The sequence below is a fragment of the Nyctereutes procyonoides genome, unplaced genomic scaffold (genome assembly GCF_905146905.1).
Source record: "Nyctereutes procyonoides isolate TBG_1078 unplaced genomic scaffold, NYPRO_anot_genome, whole genome shotgun sequence".
Lineage (NCBI taxonomy): Eukaryota > Metazoa > Chordata > Mammalia > Carnivora > Canidae > Nyctereutes > Nyctereutes procyonoides.
Genome location: NW_026575123.1, coordinates 3408463 through 3431063, shown reverse-complemented (window position 1 = coordinate 3431063; position 22601 = coordinate 3408463). Strand labels below are relative to the sequence as shown.

At 38.7% G+C, this 22601-nt stretch overlaps 1 protein-coding gene across 6 annotated transcripts in view; it reads right to left on the bottom strand.

Annotated features, from left to right (window-relative positions):
- Positions 1-22601, bottom strand: part of BORCS5 (BLOC-1 related complex subunit 5) — a 94470-nt gene that overhangs the window by 19136 nt on the left and 52733 nt on the right. For all 6 annotated transcript variants that reach the window (XM_055336699.1, XM_055336703.1, XM_055336698.1 and 3 more), the window contains exon 3: positions 6224-6381. In XM_055336699.1, coding sequence (XP_055192674.1) covers positions 6224-6381 — 158 coding nt within the window. The remainder of the gene's footprint in view (positions 1-6223; positions 6382-22601) is intronic.

Genomic DNA, 22601 nt, shown 5'->3' with positions numbered 1-22601 from the left:
GCTGAGCGCCTGCCTTCGGCTCAGGTCGTGATCCTGGGATCCGGATCGAGTCCTACATCGGGCTCCCTGCATGGAGTCTGCTTCTCCCTCTGCCTGTGTCTCTGCCTCTCTCTCTCTCTCTCTCTCTCTCTCTCTCTCTCTCTGTGTGTGTGTGTGTGTGTCTCTCATGAATAAAAAAATCTTTTAAGAAAAAAAAAAAAGAAAGTATTCCAATCTAGGAATACACTTACTCACTGACAGCAACTATAGTGAGGCAGAAACATGATCTAGGTCAGTGACAAGAGCTGCTCCAAATGTCTCAACTATGACTTCCTGGGACTGTGTATTTGCCACCTGCCCTCCCCTCCCAAAAACCCTGTCCCTGGGGAAGGCACCCTCATTAGGAAGATGAATGTTCCTTTCGATTTTCAGTTAATCCATATTTCCATGGCTGATATGACCTAAAACTGAAAGTGTCTGCCTGCCAACTTGAACCTAGAAATAATGAGATATCACAGAAGAAACACTGAAATGACAAGAGCGATACATCCGCAGCCTAGAAGCCAAGGACTAATCATTCACTGCCATTCAGTTTCACATTTCTCATGATCCACGTTCCCAGGCACTGGTTTATTATTCACAAAGCAGAACAATTAACTACAAAAAATCACACATATCACATATCCTTGGCATGAAAGAAATGCAGGGCTTGAGAGAAACCAGAGTGGGTAAAAAATTGTGTCTTGCCACTACTTAGTTCTTTATCATACTTGGGTTATTGAGAGTAGAGCTTAAAACAAGCCAATATTCAGGCTGCTGCTGGTATCAAGAAATTACATATAGGCCAATTCATGGCATTAGGGTTAGGCTTTTCTCCTTAGTCATTATTTATATTAAAAACAATGAAAAGAGCCAACACTATAATGTTTATCATATGGCAGACACGGTCCTAAATGCTTCATGGTAAGTAACTCATTCAACCCTCTCCAAAACTTTCTGAGGTGGATACTATTCTTACTTCATTTAACAGAAGAAACTGCAGCTCAGAAGAACTGAGTTACTTGTTCAAGGTCACACAGCTAGTTAGAGGCAGTGCCAGTATTTGAACCCAGGCAATGAGGCTCTGGAGTCTGCACGCAGAACCACTATGCAGAAGTGCCCACAATATAAGGTACACATTATTGTCCCTTTGCTGAGCCCTCCATGATTCCCAGTGCTCAAAACTGTACTCCTACCCAGCGGTCACTCAACCAATGACCTCCCCTCTTCTTCAGGGGGAATACATGGGCTCCTTGGGTGTGGCTGATCCATGCCAATTATCCTCTTTTAATAAAATTGTCCAAATGCTCCCCATTCTCTCAAAACAAATGCTCCAGGGCTCTAAATCCCACCCTCTCTTGCTGCCTCAGGAACCCCGCTCTAAGACCTCTTCTATCCTTCATCTTTGATCTCTTTTGTCTCCTCTCCATCAACCTGTGAACATGTTCAAGTATACTATCTGCAAAATAAAACACCAAACCTTCCTACGATCTTCAACCACTTTTCATTCCATAATTTTGGCCACTACCTCACTCTGTGACCCTGGATAACTTGCTCACCCACTCTACTAGGCTTCAATTTCTGCATCTAAATAATGAGGGTGCTGGACAAGGTCTCTATGGTACTCTGAACTCCCCAATGTTCCATGGCTCTTAATGCAGAGTTAGAGTTTTTTGAACAAGTTTAGGTTCTTCACTGTCCCCTGAAGCCTCAAAGTTAATTTTCTTCTAAGACTGCCAAGCTGTTCCTGTAGCAAGTAATGCTCCCTCCTCCTATTTTCCGTTCATTTCCCAAACTTTGATTTCCCTTTATAAGTTAGCTTGAACCTCACCTGCTCCTGATCTTTAACTCATATAGCACCTCAGTTAGGGACCATGATTTAGCAGTCTCCATCAATAGTGCCCTATCTTTCCTACTACTGTCCTGCATATCTTTGTTCCTGTACTTAGACTAAGCTCTCAGCAAGCAGGCACTTTGTCACCTTTTTCTGTAACCTCTAAGAAACCTCACACTGAGTAGGTCTGCAACAGTGGCTCAGCAATGCTTGTTGGCTGAGGGGTCACCCAGGAACCAATAAAGAAACTAGTGGTCAGTGTGCATTACAAGGCTCTCTGGGAAGGAAGGCTGGCTACCTCTATCTTCTACTCCTCTCTCACACCAATTTGTAAGACAGACTTTTCATTCAAGAGCATCATCCAAATTTGGGAACAGGAAAGCTTAGCTAGCTCCTTGATTTTCTTTTATCTGAATCAGAACAGTTCTAGCCATGTTTCCCTTTGATCCAAACTTAAAGTGACTGCAGGCCTGTAACTTTATGAGTCTCTGGTTGATCCAGGTTCTACACTTCCACTAATACATATTCTCCAAGGTTATTAAGTTCCTTACTTTTCAACACATACAGCATTATGTTACTTCCTCACACTTGCAACCAAATTTCCAGGAAACATCTGGAATAATATTAGAGAGTTGGTGTTATATCAAAACTACATCCTCTGCTTTATTCATTTGGAAGTGACTAATTTCAACCCTGAGGTTGGAAATGAGCACAGATGGATGTGTATGTTTGAAGCATTTGCTAGCATTTACCAACAGAGATGCCAAGTCACCAATGAAAACCTTAAAACAGTGCTCATCTCCTTCACCTTAGGAGAACTACCAAGGTACCACGTACTATGAGTACTGTTCTCTGATCTGTAATAATCCCGGGTAACTACTGATCCCTCAAAGTGAATCCCAAAGTTCCTCAAACAATTTTAACTCTGTTAAATTTAAATCTGTTAAATGGCTCTCAATCCTGGTTACATGTCATCTAGAGCACTTTCATAAATACCAAAGCCTAGCTTCCTCCCTTTCCATTCACCACTCTTCAAAGATTTTTATCTAACTGGTTTAGAGTGAGACCCATACATCAGTTACTTTTTAAAAGCACTTCGCTATGCTGATAAATTAAGGTATTGTTATTTCAGGTATGACAGCAGCATTACAGCTGTATTTGGGGAAAGCCTTTCTTGGTGGAAAAACTGATGAAATTCAAATAAGGTCTCCGCTTAGTTAATAGTGTGGTACTGTGTTAATTTCCTAATTTTGATCATCGTACTAAGGTTCTGTAAAATGCTCACTTTAGAGGAAGATGTGTGAGGGGTACACAGAACTCTTTAGATTATTTTTGTGACTTTTCTCTAATTCACATTTTAAAAAGTTTTTAAAGAGAGTCCTTTATCTTTAAAGATACATACTTAGTGGGCACCTGGGGGGCTCAGCTGGTTAAGCTTCAGTATCAGACTCTTAATTTTGGCTCTCGTCATGATGTCAGGGTCATGAGATTGAGCTCCCCATGGAGCCTGCTTAAGATTCCCCCCCCAAAAAAAAGATTCTCTCTCTCTCTCCCTGCACCCCCATGGGGCTTGTGAGCTCTCTCTCTCTCTCAAAAAAAAAAGATATATACTTAAATATTTCTGAATGAAATTATATGCCTGGATTTATTGCAAAATAGATCAGTTGGAGAGGTGGCAGGGAGTGAGTGTGGATATAAATGAAACAAGACCTTATACAAATCAATGCCTGTAGTGAGTAGCTGGGCAATGAGTACATGAAGGTTCACAATATTTGTCTACTTCATTGTGTGTGTGTGCATGTAAAAATTTTTGTCATATATACTGGAGGTAAAAATTCCCAGGTAATTCTAACACACATTTAGGGCTAAGAAATCCTGCTCGAGAATCTTGGAAATGAGGTATAATAAGAGCTCTATCTGGTATAACAAGCTACTAAATACCTGCTCTTTGACGCTGAGCTAGTCATTTAATCTTTCTGTATTATACTTTCCTAAACTACAAAACAATAGAAATGGACTAAGGGATCTTTCAAAAAGAAAATGAGAAGCATTATGAAATAGATTTATTGTTCTAAAATCTTCTAAGAGTTAACATCACAGTTAATTTCTAGCACAATAATAAAAAATGATAAGGTCTTGTGTCTGCAAGAGCAATTCCCAAATAATGTTCTAAAAAACACTACTTCGGGGATCCCTGGGTGGCTCAGCGGTTTAGCGCCTGCCTTTGGCACAGGGTGCGATCCTGGAGCCCCAGGATCGAGTCCCATGTCGGGCTCCCGGCATGGAGCCTGCCTCTCCTTTGCCTGTGTCTCTGCCTCTCTTTTTCTCTATGTCAATCATAAATAAATAAAATCTTTAAAAAATAATAAAAAAAATAAAAATACTACTTCTATAAGATATTACCTACAATAAAGGTTCTTAGGTAAAATAAGTTTGGTACCAGTTTTCTTTATTGTAAGATTCCTAAGAACTTTAAATTTAATTACTTTATTTTTAAAATATTTTATTTATTTATTCATGAGAGAAACAGAGAGAGGCAGAGGGAGAAGCAGACTCCCCGCTGAGCAGGGAGCCTGATATGGGGCTCAGTCTCAGGGCCCTGGGATCATGCCCTGAGCCAAAGGCAAGTACTCAACCACTGAGCCACCCAGGCGCCCCAATCTAAGAACTTTTAAGATAATAAGCATCATGGGATGCCCGGGTGGCTCAGCGGTTGAGCATCTGCCTTTGACTCAGGGCGTGATCCCAGAGCCCTGGGATTGAGTCCCACATCGGGCTTCCGGAATGGAGCCTGCTTCTGCCTCTCTCTCTCTGTGTCTCTCATGAATAAATAAATAAAATCTTAAAAAAAAAAAAGATAATATGCTTTGTGACTTTCCAAGGGTGGTGATGGAATATGCAAAAAGATTGACCTTCTTCACATGGGACTAGTTTTGTAGAATTTATTGTGGAAAACAGTGCTCTAGACCAGTGGTTCCCAAATCCCAGGTAATGGAGAATGGATTCAGTATCATTTGGTAAGCTTATTAAAATAATGATTGACAGACCACATCCTAGACCTAGTGGGAGAGGAAAACTCAGCATTAAAACAAATAAAAAACTCAAGAGGTTTTGATACTGAGTCACATTTGGGATTTAAATCTCTGTAGAACATAACATAGTAAAGTAAGTTTGTAATGTTTGAAAGGCCACAACAATGCCAACCAATATGAAATAATAATTTGGAATGCTCTTCCAAATAAAAGTATTTAAGCCATGAGAGATGCATATATGTATACATTTCATGAAAGGTAAGTAGTAAAATATTTAAGGTGTTGGCAAACTTAAATGTATCAATATAACTAGCAGCAACTTTATAATCTCAAGGATTTACTACATCTGCTATTAACTGTTAATGAATTTGCAGTGATGCTCAACCCTTTACTTGTGTATTTCCTCATATTCACCTTCTCACGCTGACTCAATGACCAGGACTATTTTGTTAAACAACTCTAGGAGGTGCCATTAACATAAGTGATTTCTCCAAGACAGAACTCCTGACCTTTTCTTTATATGATACTACTTCAAAGCATCAGGAATCTCATTCCCTTCTTTATTGAAAACTTTGGAAAACGTATGTACTATACCCTAGTGCTCACAGAGCTGTGCCATGCAGCAGCCCAGTCAATGATATATTTCAGTGTTTGACAGAAGTACCTTTTTTTTTATTAATAATTACTAAACATTTGTACCATGCACTTTAATTTTCTAAGTACTTTCACAGGAATTATCTTGCACCTTCCCTCAGAAAAACCTTGTGAGCTAAATAGGTATAATTGTTTCCATTCAACCAGTAAAAATCACTTAGTTTTTCAAGTCCTCATACTGTGAAAAAATAATTGAAAAAGATAGCAAGGTTCCCGCTCTCAAACAACTGATATTCTATTGGGAAACAAAATATATATTACACATAGGAAACAGCTAAAGTCCATTCAAAGATACAATGTTAGCTAGAGCAGATTAGTATGGCAGGACTTTACAAACTAACTAAAACGTATTAGTAACTTAATGTTCAATCAACCTTTGGGATAGGTTACTACTGTTTTTCAGATGAGCAAACTGAGACCAGGAGAAGTAACTTATCCAAGCAAATATGTGGTGAACCAGGATTCAAATTCCATGGAGCTGGACTACTCCTTTTCATCCTTAGATTTTACTGCTAGGAAAGACACTCTATCAAAGCAATGGGGACAGATGTCAAGACTAAACCAGAAAATGACTACTTCCTATAAAGCTTGGATCACTGGCTCTACTACCCAGTAGAAAAGGACTTGGGAGTCAGAGGAAATCACAAAAATGAGCTGGTGATGTTATTTTCCCACACTACATTACCTCTTTGATTCGTTTAACCAAAGCATTCTGATCAAAGGCAACGGCCTCTGCACACTGATGAAGGTGATCCTGATATCGCAGGCAGAGCTGTAACACCTGCTGAGAATCCAATTTCTCCAATTTGGTATTTGTTGGGGAAGTCTGGCCACTCAATAGCCCTTCAAAACAGAAAAAATAAAATAAAATGGAAGTTACTGTGGAAAAAACTTGTTTTATAAGTAACTTAATCACTGAAGACAAGGTAGGAGACTAAAATTTAACCCCGTATCTTTTGTTATACGTTAATGAAAATTATAGCAACTATCATTTATGGAGCATCTATTATATACCAAACGCTCGGCAAAGTTTTCATATGCAATAATTCGGTACTCATATTTGCCCTGGAAAGTAAGGTAGGATTAGTCCCGTTTCATAGATAAGAAACTCAAGACACAGATTAAGTAACTTTCCTAATGTCACATAGTGACTAGTAAATGGTTTCTCCAGAATACAGATCCTGACCTTATGACGCTATTTCAAGGTATTAGGAATATAAATCCCTTCTTGAATTAAAACTTTGGAAGACGTATTTACTTAATTTTTTTAAATAATTACATTGATTATCTGACTTTATTTTATTTTTAAAGATTTTATTTATTTGAGAGAGAGAGAGAGAGCCAGAGAGATCACAGAGGGAGAGGGAGAAGCCGACTCATTGCCAAGCAGGGAGTCTGATGCTGGGCTCGATCCCAGGACCCTGGGATTATGACCCGAGCCGAAGGCAGATACTTAACCAATTGAGTACCCAGGCACCCCTGACTGTCTGACTTTAAAACAAAGACTATAGCCAGAGGCAAGGCAGGGCATTACATAATGACAAAGGGATCAATCTAAAAAGAGGCTATAACAATTATAAATACTGATGCACCCAACAACACTGGAGCACCTGGACACATGAAGCAAAAATTAACAAGCATAAGGAAGAAGCTGAAGAGTAGGGGACTTTAATATCATGCTTACATCAATGGATAAATTATTCAGACAAAAAAAAATCAATGGCTTGGGACAACACACTCCATCTAACTGATCCAACAGCTACACGGAGAGCATTCCATACAAAGATGGCAGAACACACATTCTTTCCAAGTGTGTATGAAGCTTTCTCCAGGATGGAGCATATATTAGGCCATAAAACAAGTCTTAATAAATTTAAGAAGACTGAAATCTTATCAAACTTCTTCTCCAACCACAATGGTATGAAACTAGAAATCAATTATGTGAAAAGAACTGGAAAAAAATACAAACATATGGAGGCTAAATAACATGCCACTGTACAGTCAATGAGTGAATGAATAAATAAAAGAGGAAATACAAAAATACATGGAGGCAAATGAAATGAAATGGTCCAAAATCTTTGGGACACAGCGAAAGCAGTTCTAAGAAGCTTACAGTGAAATAGGCCTACTTCAAAAATCAAGACAAATCTCAAACAATCTAACCTCACACCCAAAGGAATTAGAAAAAGAACAACAAAGCCCAAAGTTAGTAAAAGGAAGCCAAGAATAAAGATTAGAGTGAAAAAAAAAAAAAAGATTAGAGTGGAAATAAATAGATTAAAAAACAAGAAAAAAGATCAATGAAACTGAGAGCTGATTCTTTGAAAAGATAAACAAATTGATAAACCTTTGGCCAGACTCATCAAGGAGAGAAGACTCAAATAAAATCAGAAATGAAGGAGAAGAACTAGCAACTGACATCACAAAAATATAAAAAAGTATAAGAGACTACAATGAAAACTTACATGCCAACAAATTTGGACAACCTAGGAGAAATGGATAAATTCCTAGACACATACAATCTTCCAAAACTGAATAAGGAAAAATAGAAAATTTGAACAAACCAATTACCTGGTATAAAACCAAATCAGTGGTAAAAACAACACAACAACAACAACAACAACTCCTTTCCAATCCAAGTCCATGGCTTTACAGATGATTGTACCAAATATTTTAAAGAGAGTTAAAATCTATTCTTCTCAAACTATTGGAAAAAAAAAAAAAAAACAGAAGAGGAAGGAAAACTTCTAAATTCATTCTTCAAGGCCAGTATTACCATTACCAAAACCAAAGATCCTACAAAAAAAAAATAGAGAAAACTACAGGCCAATATTGCTAATGAACACAGATACAAAAAATCATCAACAAGATATTAACAAACCAAATTCAACAATACATTAAAAGATCATTCACCACAATCGAGGTTTATTTCACAGATACAAGAGTGGTTCAATATTCACAAATCAACCAATGTGATACATCATATTAATAAGAGAAATGATAGAAACCATAAGCTGCTTAGAACTAATCAATGAGGGGCACCTGGGTGGCTTGGTAGGTTAAGCATGTGCATTTGGCTCAGGTCATGATCCCAGGGTCCTGCGATCAAGCCCCACCATCAGCCTCCTCTGCTCAGGGGGTAGTTTGCATCTCCTTCTCCCTCTGCCCCTCTTCCCTGCTTGTGCACTTTCTCTCTCAAATAAATAAATAAAATATTTTTTTTAAAAAAAAGAATAAATGACTCCAACAAAGCTGCAGGTTATAAAGTTAATATGCAAAAACCTGTTGTACTTCTATACACTTACAACGAAGTATCAGGAAGAGAAATTTTTTAACGAATGAAATATCTAGGAATAAACTTAACCAAGGAGGTGAAAGACCTAAATTCTGAAAACTGTAAGACATTGACGAAATAAACTGAAGATGACTCAAATGGAAATATATACGACATGCACAGATTGGAAAAATCAGTATTGTTAAAATGTTCATACTTTCCAAAGCAAATCCACAGATTCAGTGCAATCCCTATCAAAATACCAATAGCACTTTTCACGGAACTAGCACAAATAATCCTAAAATTTGTATGGAACCCCATAAGACCTGAAATAGCCAAAGGAATCTTCAAAAATAAGAACAAATCACAACCTCATACTTCAAGATATACTACAAAGCTATAGTGATCAAAATGATGTCGTACTGACATAAAAACAAACCAATGGGACAGGATAGAGAGCCCAGAAAGAAACACACCCACACTTATTTGATCAATTAATCTACAAAAGAAGAATCAAGAATATACAATGAGTAAAAGACCGTCTTTTCAATAAGTGGTGCTGGGAAAACTGGACAGCGACATGCAAAAGAATGAAGCTGGACCACTGTTTTATCACCATACACAAAAGTAAGCTCAAAATGGATGAAAGACCTAAATGCTCAACCTGAAACCAAAAAAGGAAACATAGTTATCTCTTGGATATCAGCCTTACAACATATTTATGGATATTTCTCCTCAGGCAAGGGAAAGAAAAGCAAAAATAAACTATTGAGACTATATCAAAATAAAAGGCTTTTTTGCACAGCAAAAAAAACAAAAACAAAGTCCATCAACAAAACAAAAAGGCAACCTAGTGAATGGAAGAAGATATCTGCAAATGATATATCTGAGAAGGGGCTAATATCCAAGAAAGATATTGGAACTTAGACAACACCAAAAAAACCCCACATCAATTTGATTTAAAAATGGGCAAAGGACCTGAATAGACATTTTTCCAAAGAATACAGATGGCTCAGGGAAATACAAATCAAAACCACAATGAGATACCACCTCACACCAGTGAGAATGGGGAAAATTAACAAGGCAGGAAATAACAAATGTTGGAGAGGATGCGGAGAAAAGGGAACCCTCTTACACTGTTGGTGGGAATGTGAACTGGTGCAGCCACTCTGGAAAACTGTGTGGAGGTTCCTCAAAGAATTAAAAATAGACCTGCCCTACGACCCAGCAATTGCACTGTTAGGGATTTACCCCAGAGATTCAGATGCAATGAAACGCCGGGACACCTGCACCCCGATGTTTCTAGCAGCCATGTCCACAATAGCCAAACTGTGGAAGGAGCCTCGGTGCCCATCGAAAGACGAATGGATAAAGAAGATGTGGTTTATGTATACAATGGAATATTACTCAGCCATTAGAAACGACAAATACCCACCATTTGCTTCAACGTGGATGGAACTGGAGGGTATTATGCTGAGTGAAGTAAGTCAATCAGAGAAGGACAAACAGTGTATGTTCTCATTCATTTGGGGAATATGAATAATAGTGAAGGGGAATATAAGGGAAGGGAGAAGAAATGTGTGGGAGATATCAGAAAGGGACACAGAACATAAAGACTCCTAACTCTGGGAAATGAACTAGGGGTGGTGGAAGGGGAGGAGGGCGGGGGGTGGGGGTGAATGGGTGACGGGCACGGAGGGGGACACTTGACGGGATGAGCACTGGGTGTTATTCTGTATGTTGGTAAATTGAACACCAATAAAAATTAATTTATAAAAAATAAAAAGAATACAGATGGCTCATAGACATATGGAAAAGATGCTCAACATCATTAATCATAAGAGAAATGCAAATGCAAATCAAAACCACAATGATGGGCAGCCCCAGTGGCGCAGAGGTTTAGCGCCGCCTGCAGCCCGGGGTGTGATCCTGGAGACCCGGGATCGAGTCCCACATCGGGCTTCCTGCATGGAGCCTGCTTCTCCCTCTGCCTGTGTCTCTGCCTCTCTCTCGCTCTCTCTGAATGAATAAATAAATAAATCTTTAAACAAACAAACAAAAAAAACCACAATGAGATTATCACCTTGCACAAGTCAGAATGACTAGTATTAAAAAGACAAGAAACATGAAGTGTTGGCGAGGATGTAGAGAAAAGGGTAGTCTCATGGGTCGTAGTAGGAATGTAAACAGGTACAACCACTGTGTAAAACACTTTGGAGGTTCCTCAAAATATTAAAAATAGAAATACCATATGATCCAGTAATTCCACTACTGAAAATTTTTCCAAAGTTAATGAAAACACTAATTTGAAAAGACATATGTACCCTTATGTTTACTGCAGCATCACTCATGATAGCCAAATTATGGAAGCGGCCCAAATGTCCATCAATAGTTGAATAGATAAAGAGGATGTATACATCTAGAAGGCACATGCGTGCGCACACGTGTACACTCATGGGAATATTAGTCCTAAAAACAGAATGAAATCTTGCCATTTGTGACAACATGGATGGACCCACAGGGTATAATGCTAAGTGAAGTAATTCAGACAGAGGAAGACAAATAACATGGTTTCACTTACATGTGGAATCTAAAAAACAAAAGAGACACATATATACAGAGAACTGGTGGTTGCCAGAGGGGACATGGGTGGGGAATAAAATAGGTGAAGGCGATCAAGAGGCACACATTTCCAATTATAAAATAAATAAGTCATGGAGATCAAAAGTAGAGAGTAGGAAATATAGTCAATAATATTGTAATAATGTTGTATGGTGACAGATGGTGACTACACTTTTCATAGTGAGCTCTGAGTAATGTATAGAATTGTGGAATAACTATGTTGTACATCTGAAACTAATACAACATTGTATGTCAACCCTACTTCAATAACAATTTTTTTGAATGGTTGTTTGAAAAACTGAGAAACAGAAATAAAATGTAAAGGAGCATGTTAGGAGGATACGCAAAAATTTAAAAAGCTGAAAAAGCAAATAGAATGTCAGCTAACGCACCAGAAACCCCTGTTCTTTGTTTTCTTCCAACATCAGTTTTGTCACATAACCATTAAATTCCTTACATTTTATAGGATATTGTATTTTCAAAGCCTCTCATATAAACTTATTTTTCTTTAAGGTATGGTAGACCAAGATAATAAGTATTTATGTAACAAAAAAAAAATCAATTAAAGAGGCTAAATGACTTGTTTATATAGTCACATAGTAAAGTGTTGACTAGACCTCAAACGTACCAACTTTTGGCTAAGTACTTTCTGCCAAGCCAAAGATTCACAAATTTTTTGGTATTAGAACTCCTTTACCCTTTCAAAAATTATTGAAGACCCTAAAAATTTTTTGTTTATGTGGTTTATACCAATATTCACCTATTTAAAATTAAACTAAGAAAATCCTTATTATTTTAAAATAACAATAATCTTATTACATGTTAACATAAGTAACATTTTAAAAGAAGCAACTATAGTATCCAAAACAAAAAAGTGGGAAGAGTGGATGGTTTAAATTTTATAGTTTTCTCAATGTCTGGCTTAACAGAAAATAGTTGGATTCTCTTATCTGCTTCTGCATTTAACATGTTGATTTTACAACATGTAGCTTCCAGAAAACTCCATTGTACATTTGTAAGAAAATGAGAGTAATTAGCAAATGTGTAAGTATTATTGTGAAAATAGTTTTGTCCTCAGGAAATCCCTAGCAGGGTTCTAGGGATCTCAGGGGTCACTCTATCACACTTTGAGAACCACTATGCTAGGCCACACTGTTTCATACCAGAGCCAATGACACAGCATTAGGGACACCAAAATAAATATGACAATGAGGCACATGCTGGGCAATATCAGGATAAACCCACCCACAGCAAAGCTGGTCTTAGGAACTCCTTCCCATTCCTGTCTCCAACCATGAATGTCAAACCTTCACTGACTTCCAAGATACTAGAACTTAAATCAGTCCTTTCCCAGTCCCCTCACCCACACTTCAACAGGCTGTATGGTGGGCTACCCAGCTGGGCTATCCCAGAGAATTTGGAAGGAAACAGCAGTCAGTGTTCTCAGCTCTTCATCTTGCCTGACAGTGCTGGGTTGAACTTGAGGCACTGCTCTGTTCCCCCACATTCCACCATCAGCACCTGGTCCCTGGGGGGTTCCACTGCTAATCCCAGCACAGTAGAGTACCAGTTCCTCTTGGTGAAGCTGCTACTTGCAGAAATGGGGATTTAGTTTTTTAATTGAGATTTTATATACAGGATCTTGATCTTTTACTCAATTTCCCCCAGAGGTAACATCTTGCAAACCTACCATACAATATCACAACTGGGATACTGACAGTAATACGATCAACTGATCTTATTCAGATGTCCCATTTTACTTGTACTCATGGTGTGTGTGTGTGTGTGTGTGTATGAGCATTCATGAGCATGCACACCTGTGTACAATAGTGGTCAACCACAGTCCAGAAGCAGATGATACTCCTGACATATTGCCAAAAGGTCAGTAGTAGCCCAACAGTATATAACAATGCCTACATCATTTGCCTCACTTCATCTCATCACGTAGGCATTTTATCATTTCATGTCCTCACAAAAAAGGGTGAGTATAGTACACTAAGGCATTTGGAGACAGAGAGCACACATTCATGTAGCTTTTATTACTGTATATTGTTATAATTGTTCTATTTTATTATTAGTTATTATTATTAATCCTTTACTGTGCCTAGTTTATAAGTTAGCTTTTATAATAGGTATGTACATATAGGAAAAAACCTAGTATATATAAGGTTCAGTACTATTCAATTTCAAGCATCCACTGAGGGTCTTGGAATGTATCCCCCACAGATAAAGATGTCTACTATACTTAGTACTATATATTTAGTCAGATCCTGAGCTGTGCCATCACCACAAAAATTTGTGTTGCTTTTTAGAACCACATCCACCTCTCTCTCATTCCCCATCCTTAATCTCTGGCAACCACTAATCTCTTCATCATTTTTAAAATTTTGTCATTTCAAAAATGTTTTATAAATGGGATAATATGTAACCTTTGGGGATTGACTTTTTTCACCCAACATAATACATGAGAAATTCATTGAAATTGTTGCATGTATCAATAATTTGTTCCTTCTCATTTCTAAGTAGTATTCCATGGTATGTATGTACCAGAGTTTGTAGCTGTCCATCTACTGAAGGGCATTTGGGTTGTTTCCAGGTTGGGGGCTGTTAAAAACAGAGCTGCTGTGAATAGTGCTGCCCAGGTTTTTGTATGAACAATTTTCATTTACCTGAGATAAATGCCCCAGGACTACAGTTGCTGGGCTGCATGGTAATCACATATTTAATTTTATAAGAAAATGCCAGAAAGTTTTCTGAAGTGCCTGAAATCAAGAAATGGGGGATTTTTTCAGGTCACTAAAATCTCCTAACAAAATTATAAGGACTACCCTAAAACTGACAAAGATACAGTCCCAGGAACAGACCTATGGAAGAAGGTACCGAAAGCTATTTGCTGTCAATCCAAGAAGGAAGAACAGAGTGAAACCATGGAACAGGTACAGTCCCAGGAACAGACCCATGGAAGAAGGTACCGAAAGCTATTTGCTGTCAATCCAAGAAGGAAGAACAGAGTGAAACCATGGAAAGAATGGATGATTTTGTGCTATCAAAACTGGGCTAGGATAATACAAAGGCCATATGGAAAATTCAGCAGTTTAAAACTCAAGGTTTCACATGGCAAAAACCCACCATAAACTTAGGAAAAGAAAAAAAAAAAAGGCCCTGGGAAAAATGTCTGTAACTCCTATCACAAAGAGCAAACTTCCTATTATATAAAGAGCTCCTAGAAATTGGCAAGTAACAAATCAGCAAAAGAAAGATGGACAAAGGGTATGAATAGGCATCTCATAGAAAAAGAAGTATCAATGCTTCAGCTATAAGAAAAGATGTACAACCTTATTCATCATAAGCAAAAAAGAAAGCATCACTGCAAGGCCATTTTCACTGATCACACTGGTAAAAATCAAAAGTATGATAAGAACTCCATCGATGGAACTATGAAGAAACAGGCATGGCTGATTAGTGTGTAAGTCAGGAACACTCTCACAGAGGGGAATTTGGCACAGATCTCAAAATTACAAATCCATAAAGCCTTTGATGCAGCAATTTTACTACTAGGAGTTTACACATAAATGAGCACACATGGTAAATTTTGTATAAGGTATATATAAGATTATTTGTTGCAACAGTGACTGTCATGGTAAAATATAAGCAAACACTGCCAATAGGGAGCTTGTTAATTAAATCAAGGTATATCAATAAATATTATATGACCAGAGAAAACAATAAAGGAGCTCCGTATGCATTCACACAGAAACGTCTCCAGAAGATTTTAGGTAATGACTCTTGCCTAGGCTGCCAGCATGCCATCTAAACTGAGGAAGACCTGGAAAGTTTGCGATCATGTGAGCCAGTGCCATGGCCACATGGGCAAGCAGGGGAAGCACCCAGGAGGGTGGAGTAAGCAAACATCATTCAGGTTACTGTGGCATGAGGTATTCCTAGCACCGAGGAAAGAGAGCTTCTGCGCAACTGTCAACCTTGATAAACCAAGGACCTTGGTCAGTGAGCAGACATGGGTAAATGCTGCCAAAAACAAGCCTGGAGCTGCTCCTATCACTGATGTGGTGTGATCGGGCTACCACAAAATTCTGGGGAAGGAAAAGCTCTCAAAGCAGTCTGTCACTGTGAAGGTCAAAGTCTTCAGCAGAAGAGCTGAGAAGATGAGGGGAGGGTACTGTGTCCTGGTAGCTTGAAACCACATGGAGGGAGGTTCATTAAATGCTAATAAGTCCTTTAAAATAAAGGTATTAAGGGCAGCCCGGGTGGCTCAGAGGTTTAGCACCGCCTTCAGCCTAGGTCCTGATCCTGGAGACCCAGGATCAAGTCCCGTGTTGGGCTCCCTGTGTGGAGCCTGCTTCTCCTTCTGCCTGTGTCTCTGCCTTTCTCTCTCTGTGTGTCTCTCATGAATAAATAAATAAAATCTTTTAAAAACAGGTATTGAGTAATAAAAGAAGGTATATAGGATAGTGTATCGAGTAGGCTACCACTGTGTAAAAAATAGGGGTATACAAGTAAATAAAAATATATTTTCATATTTGCTTACATTTGCATAAAAAAATTCTGGAATGACGAGAGTTAGAAAGATGGAGAGCAAGGGTAAAGAGTACACTTCTAACATTTTTTTTTAACCATATGAATGTATCTTCCTTCCAAAAACTTTTAAGTAAATCACTCATTCTAACAAAATGTGGCCCAGGTCTTTCTCATTCTGTAAGTAACAGCTTTTTGGGCAGTTCTCCTCTTCCCTTGTATCTCCAACTCCATAAGCCAAAACCAGTTCATCATCTTTCATTCTCGCCAAGGTTTACACAGCTGAATATACCTTAAAGCAGTATCTTCTCCAAGGCAATGAAAAGCCTCATAACAAACTGGGAGCTGGTAGGAGAGAGAGACCATATTTTATTTATCTACTTACCTCTTATGTCTACCATATAGCACCTGGTATATAAACAGTTCTCAAATTAGGTTAGGAGGATGCATTCTACTGTTGAAATTCCAAGCAAAGAGTGAGCTGAGGAAGATTTTAGGGAGAAAAAGCCTCCTCAGGGTCCCTACTCTGTGTACTCCACATATACTTAAGAGTGAGGCCTGGTCTCACCCCGAATCCGCTCTTCTAAAGTGAATGAGGAAGACTTCCAGTGCCTGAGGAGACTACTGGGAGCAGTGCATATTAAAGAACAGAGAAAAGTTAAGGCTGGCTCAAGCTTCCAGAAGGGCTGAAAGGTCGAAGCAGAGGACCCATAACCCAGCTGTGGCTCACAAAACAAAACCTTTACTCTTCCTCTTTAAAAAATAAGAAAACTGGGAAAAGAGATTTTAAGAAAGCTGCCAAGTCTCAAAGGCACACTTACGTGGTTCAAATTAAGTTGCAGCCAATATCAAAGTCAAAGAAATTATACTTTTTTTATACATTAATTTTTTATTGGTGTTCAATTTACCAACATACAGAATAACACCCAGTGCTCATGCCGTCAAGTGTCCCCCTCAGTGCCCGTCACCCATTCACCCCCACCCCCCGCCCTCCTCCCCTTCCACCACCCCTAGTTCGTTTCTCAGAGTTAGGAGTCTTTATGTTCTGTCTCCCTTTCTGATATTTCCCACACATTTCTTCTCCCTTCCTTTATATTCCCTTTCACTATTATTTATATTCCCCAAATGAATGAGAACATACACTGTTTGTCTTTCTCCGATTGACTTACTTCACTCAGCATAATACCCTCCAGTTCCATCCACGTTGAAGCAAATGGTGGGTATTTGTCGTTTCTAATGGCTGAGTAATATTCCATTGTATACATAGACCACATCTTCTTTATCCATTCATCTTTCGATGGACACCGAGGCTCCTTCCACAGTTTGGCTATTGTGGACATGGCTGCTAGAAACATCGGGGTGCAGGTGTCCCGGCGTTTCATTGCATCTGAATCTCTGGAGTAAATCCCCAGCAGTGCAATTGCTGGGTCGTAGGGCAGGTCTATTTTTAACTCTTTGAGGAACCTCCACACAGTTTTCCAGAGTGGCTGCACCAGTTCACATTCCCATCAACAGTGTAAGAGGTTTCCCTTTTCTCCGCATCCTCTCCAACATTTGTTGTTTCCTGCCTTGTTAATTTTCCCCATTCTCACTGGTGTGAGGTGGTATCTCATTGTGGTTTTGATTTGTATTTCCCTGATAGCAAGTGATGCAGAGCATTTTCTCATGTGCATGTTGGCCATGTCTATGTCTTCCTCTGTGAGATTTCTCTTCATGTCTTTTGCCCATTTCATGATTGGATTGTTTGTTTCTTTGGTGTTGAGTTTAAGAAGTTCTTTATAGATCTTGGAAACTAGCCCTTTATCTGATACGTAATTTGCAAATATCTTCTCCCATTCTGTAGGTTGTCTTTGAGTTTTGTTGACTGTATCCTTTGCTGTGCAAAAGCTTCTTATCTTGATGAAGTCCCAATAGTTCATTTTTGCTTTTGTTTCTTTTGCCTTCATGGATGTATCTTGCAAGAAGTTACTGTGGCCGAGTTCAAAAAGGGTGTTGCCTGTTTTCTCCTCTAGGATTTTGATGGAATCTTGTCTCACATTAAGATCTTTCATCCATTTTGAGTTTATCTTTGTGTATGGTGAAAGAGAGTGGTCTAGTTTCAGAATTAATATTGTGAAAATGTCAATGTTACCCAGGGCAATTTACACGTTTAATGCAATCCCTATCAAAATACCATGGACTTTCTTCAGAGAGTTAGAACAAATTATTTTAAGATTTGTGTGGAATCAGAAAAGACCCCGAAGAGCCAGGGGAATTTTAAAAAAGAAAACCATATCTGGGGGCATCACAATGCCAGATTTCAGGTTGTACTACAAAGCTGTGGTCATCAAGACAGTGTGGTACTGGCACAAAAACAGACACATAGATCAATGGAACAGAATAGAGAACCCAGAAGTGGACCCTGAACTTTATGGTCAACTAATATTCGATAAAGGAGGAAAGACAATCCATTGGAAGAAAGTCTCTTCAATAAATGGTGCTGGGAAAATTGGACATCCACATGCAGAAGAAATTATACTTTAAATCACCCTTATAAATTATAATTATACCCCCCCCAATCATCCAAAGGCCAAGCTGAGAAAGATGTGGGTCTATTATCATAATGTGCTTTTTTTTGTTACACGAGTCTCCGAAAATCTACCATAAATCTTGCTGCAGATCCCAAAAGGAGAAAAGGGTCGGGGGGGGGGGGGGGGAGGAGAAGACAACAACAATGATGATGAGAGGCTACTTTTTCTACTCCCGAAGCTATAAAGCTGTGGCAACAGGGGCAAGTTCTACAGAGGGTAAGTAAAGATTTCCCATCACTCTCAAGTGTCAGGAACCCATTTCCCCCCTCCCTTTTTAAAAAACATTTTATTTATTTATTCGTGAGAGACACACAGAGAGAGGCAGAGACATAGAGGGAGAAGCAGGCTTCCTGAGGGGAGACTGATGAGGGACTCCATCCCAGAACCCCGGGATTACAGGGCTGAGCCAAAGACAGATGCTCAGCTGCTGCCTGCTGAGCCACCAGGTTCCCCGCCCCCCGCCCCCACATTTTCCTCATTTTGATAACAGAACCATTCCTACTATCTTCTGATAGAAGGAGGACAGAGAACAGAAAGCTGAGTAAATTTAGAGATGGTCAATTTTATCATTTGTAGGAGGCCACAAACTGCCAGCCCTTCAAACTATTTTCATTCTGAATGCACATTAAAGTTTCTTAAAGACTGGGTGTTTTCAGTGAGCTGCATTGCATACTCCCGTGCTTTCTCAAACCCTATCATGTCCTACTGCCTTATGGCAAACCCACTGACCTCATTCACATTCGCTGCCTGGCCTCTGAGAACCTCTAGAGTTACACCTCTGTTTTAATTCTTACCTACCAACGCTAATAAGAACCTAAAGCTTGGGCAGTCCCGGTGGCGCAGCGGTTTAGCACCGCCTGAGCCCGGGGTGTGATCCTGGAGACCCGGGATCAAGTCCCACATCAGGTTCCCTGCGTGGACCCTGCTTCTCCCTCTGCCTGTGTCTCTGCCTCTCTCTCTGTGTGTCTCTATGAATAAATAAATAAAAATCTTAAAAAAAAAAAAAAAGAACCTAAAGCTCTTAGGTAATAGAGCATGAACCATATATTATCTTGAAGTTATTTTTTGCACAGTTTTTATTTTAAGATTTTATTTATTTATTCACAAGACACACACAGAAAGAGACAGGCAGAGACACAGGCAGAAGGAGAAGCAGGCTCCATGCAGGGAGCCCGATGTGGGACTTGATCCCAGGACTCTGGGATCACGGGCACCCTTAGCCGAAAGCAGACACTCCACCACTGAGTCACCCAGACATCCCTTTTGTGCACAGTTTTATAAATGTTCTTCATGGTTAAGAGATTTTCTTTTCTTTTTTTACTTTTTATTATATAAACTTTCAGACCTATAGAAAAGAATTATATATATATACCCAAATATTTACCATCTAGATTCAACAACTAACGTTTTATTCTACTTCATCCTTCTCCATTTTTTCTTTTCCTGAGCCATTAAAAAATTATAGCTATCATGACACTTCAGTCCTAATAGTCTATTCTTCTACAAATTTATGATTAACTTTTCATGTTAAAATTTATAAATTATGTCTTCCTTACCATGCAAGACAACAGGCTCATTACCCTCAGTTTCCTAAATCTTCTTTAGCTTTAAAACCGTGATGCACATAAAGTAGATATATTTACTGAGTTAAAAACCTGATCTAATAGATTCCATATTTGCAAGCTGTAAATACTGGCGGCATATTTTAAGGCCCTATTAGACCCTTGTTGAAACTACTTGTTTATACAGGAATGGAGAGTGGCTCCAGGAAATGAATGAGGACCAAGACTGATCATTACACAGAGCCAGCAAACTGCTATCTGTACCTACACCTCTTTGTGTAAAGTGTTGAGTGGAAAAATCATCAGGATTAAAAATGTGGGAAACATTTTGCTGAACAATCTTTTTCTTTCTGCAATACCAGGTAGGAAAAAAAGTTTTTCTAAAGTATGGTACAGAACCATATAGGTATTAACCTAGGCTATTATCAAACTGAATTCCTTAACTTATAAAGGCTTAACTGCTTCTAAGACTAAAAATGAGTATTATGAGTACCAAGGCCTCTATTTGAGAAACAGTATCATAAGTTCCATTTCCTGCTACAGAATCCTGAAATCTATGTAAGTCTAAATAACATTTTTTAAAGGTATAATTAAGTAACAAATTATAAAAAAAGAAATCCCTCTCCCCAAACCAATAGGGTTTTTTGCTCTATTGGTTATGGTCTATTTCAAAGACAGAAACACATAAGTCATCTGTATTAATACAAACTCTAGTTCTCAAAAATTCTCTTTTAAAGAAAAAAAAGATCTAAAAATATCAGTTGAACTTGGACAGGATCTTATGATGTATATTGGTGATCAATTCCTTTGAGGTATTTAGAAAAAGAGTGCCCTCGATGACTGGTTCCTTTGAAAATTTAACCTCCATTCAGTCACCTCAGAGGAGCACCAATCTCATCCAAGAGAAGAACCCATCCAGATAGGCTATCATCATGGTTTTGGTTAAATTATGAGGCATAAGAGATCACAAGTGCAAACAAGCCTGCAATGATAGGCCAACCCACCACAATATTCGGTGTGGATAGAAACAACAGTTTCTGTGACCTCCTGACAGTTTCCAATAACTACCAGAGGGCCAATAAAGAACTTTCTCATTGATGTAGTGCTATAGACTGAATGTTGTATTCCCCCCGCCCCCACAAATTCATATGTTGACTCTTAATCACTAATGTGAAAGTAAGAGACAGGGTCTTTAGGAGGTGATTGGGTCAAGAGGATGGAGCCCTCATGAATGGGATTAGTGCCTTCTAAGAGACCCCAAAGGGCTCACTTGCCCTTTCCACCATGTGAGGACACAACAAAAACATGGCTATCCATGAACAAGAAAGCAGGCCCCCACCAGATACTGAATCTACCAGCATCTTGACTTTGCAATTCCCAGTCTCTAGAACTGTGACAATTAAATTTCTAAGACAGGAAGCTTAGTCCCTGAAAAAAGCCAAATTCAGCCCTATTATTACTGGCTGTGTGATTTTGGATGGTTCACTTTAGATCTCTGAGCCTTAGTTTTATCATATATAAAGCTGGAATAATAGCCACTTCCCTTTTACAGTTTGCCCAGCATACAATAGAATCTTGATAAATATCTGTTCCTTTTACTCTTGCCTTACTTAAGACTCAAAGAGGTAGAGGGGCACTTCAGGGCACTTTGATTTATGGCACCAAAGATACAAAAGTAGAGGATGTTATAAGGTGATCAGTACCTACAGATAAGACATCTCAATGTCTTCAAGAAATCCTATCCATTTTAAGAACTTAATTTAAGCTTTTCACAATTTTCTTCATTTTTTTCTTCCAAAGAATGAAGTAAAATGTTCAACTCATCATCGTCCTTCAACAATTTTCAGATTCAAAGGCTTGCTTTCTGGTTAAATTTAGGCTAGGGAAGAGAGAGGCAGCATGATTTAAAAAAAAAAAAAAATCTTTGGAGTCAGGTAGACCTGATAATTGAATCCAGAGATAGTCATTTTTTACTACCTATGTGATTTAAGAGTAGGAAATTAACTTCTTTGAACTTGAACAGATTATCTATAAATTTAATACTATCTACATTAAAGGAGCACTATGAGAATTATAGTTATGTGTATATAAGTTATGCATAGCATAGTATCTGGCACAGAATAGGAACCCAATTCATGTTAATTTCTTCACTGTCCCCAACTCTCCAACTACCAGCTGTTGCCATAGTCAAATTAGCAGGTTACAAAATCTGGCCAAATGACTGGCCAACCCTACTATACTACAAGTATTTGCTAGGACCTCTTTCTATATGCCACCAGCACTGCAGGAAATCATAAAGAAGTCATCCCATTCCTCAAGCAGATTACCAGAAGCAGCAGGAGTCAAACACAATGCAGCTGTGAATAAAAGCTAAAATCAAAAAGAACAAAAAGTTCCAAAACCCAATTCATAATGGGCAGAGGACATAGCAGACATTTCTCCAAAGAAGATACACAAGTGTCACTTAGCACATCAAAGATGTTCAGCATCACTCCTCATTAG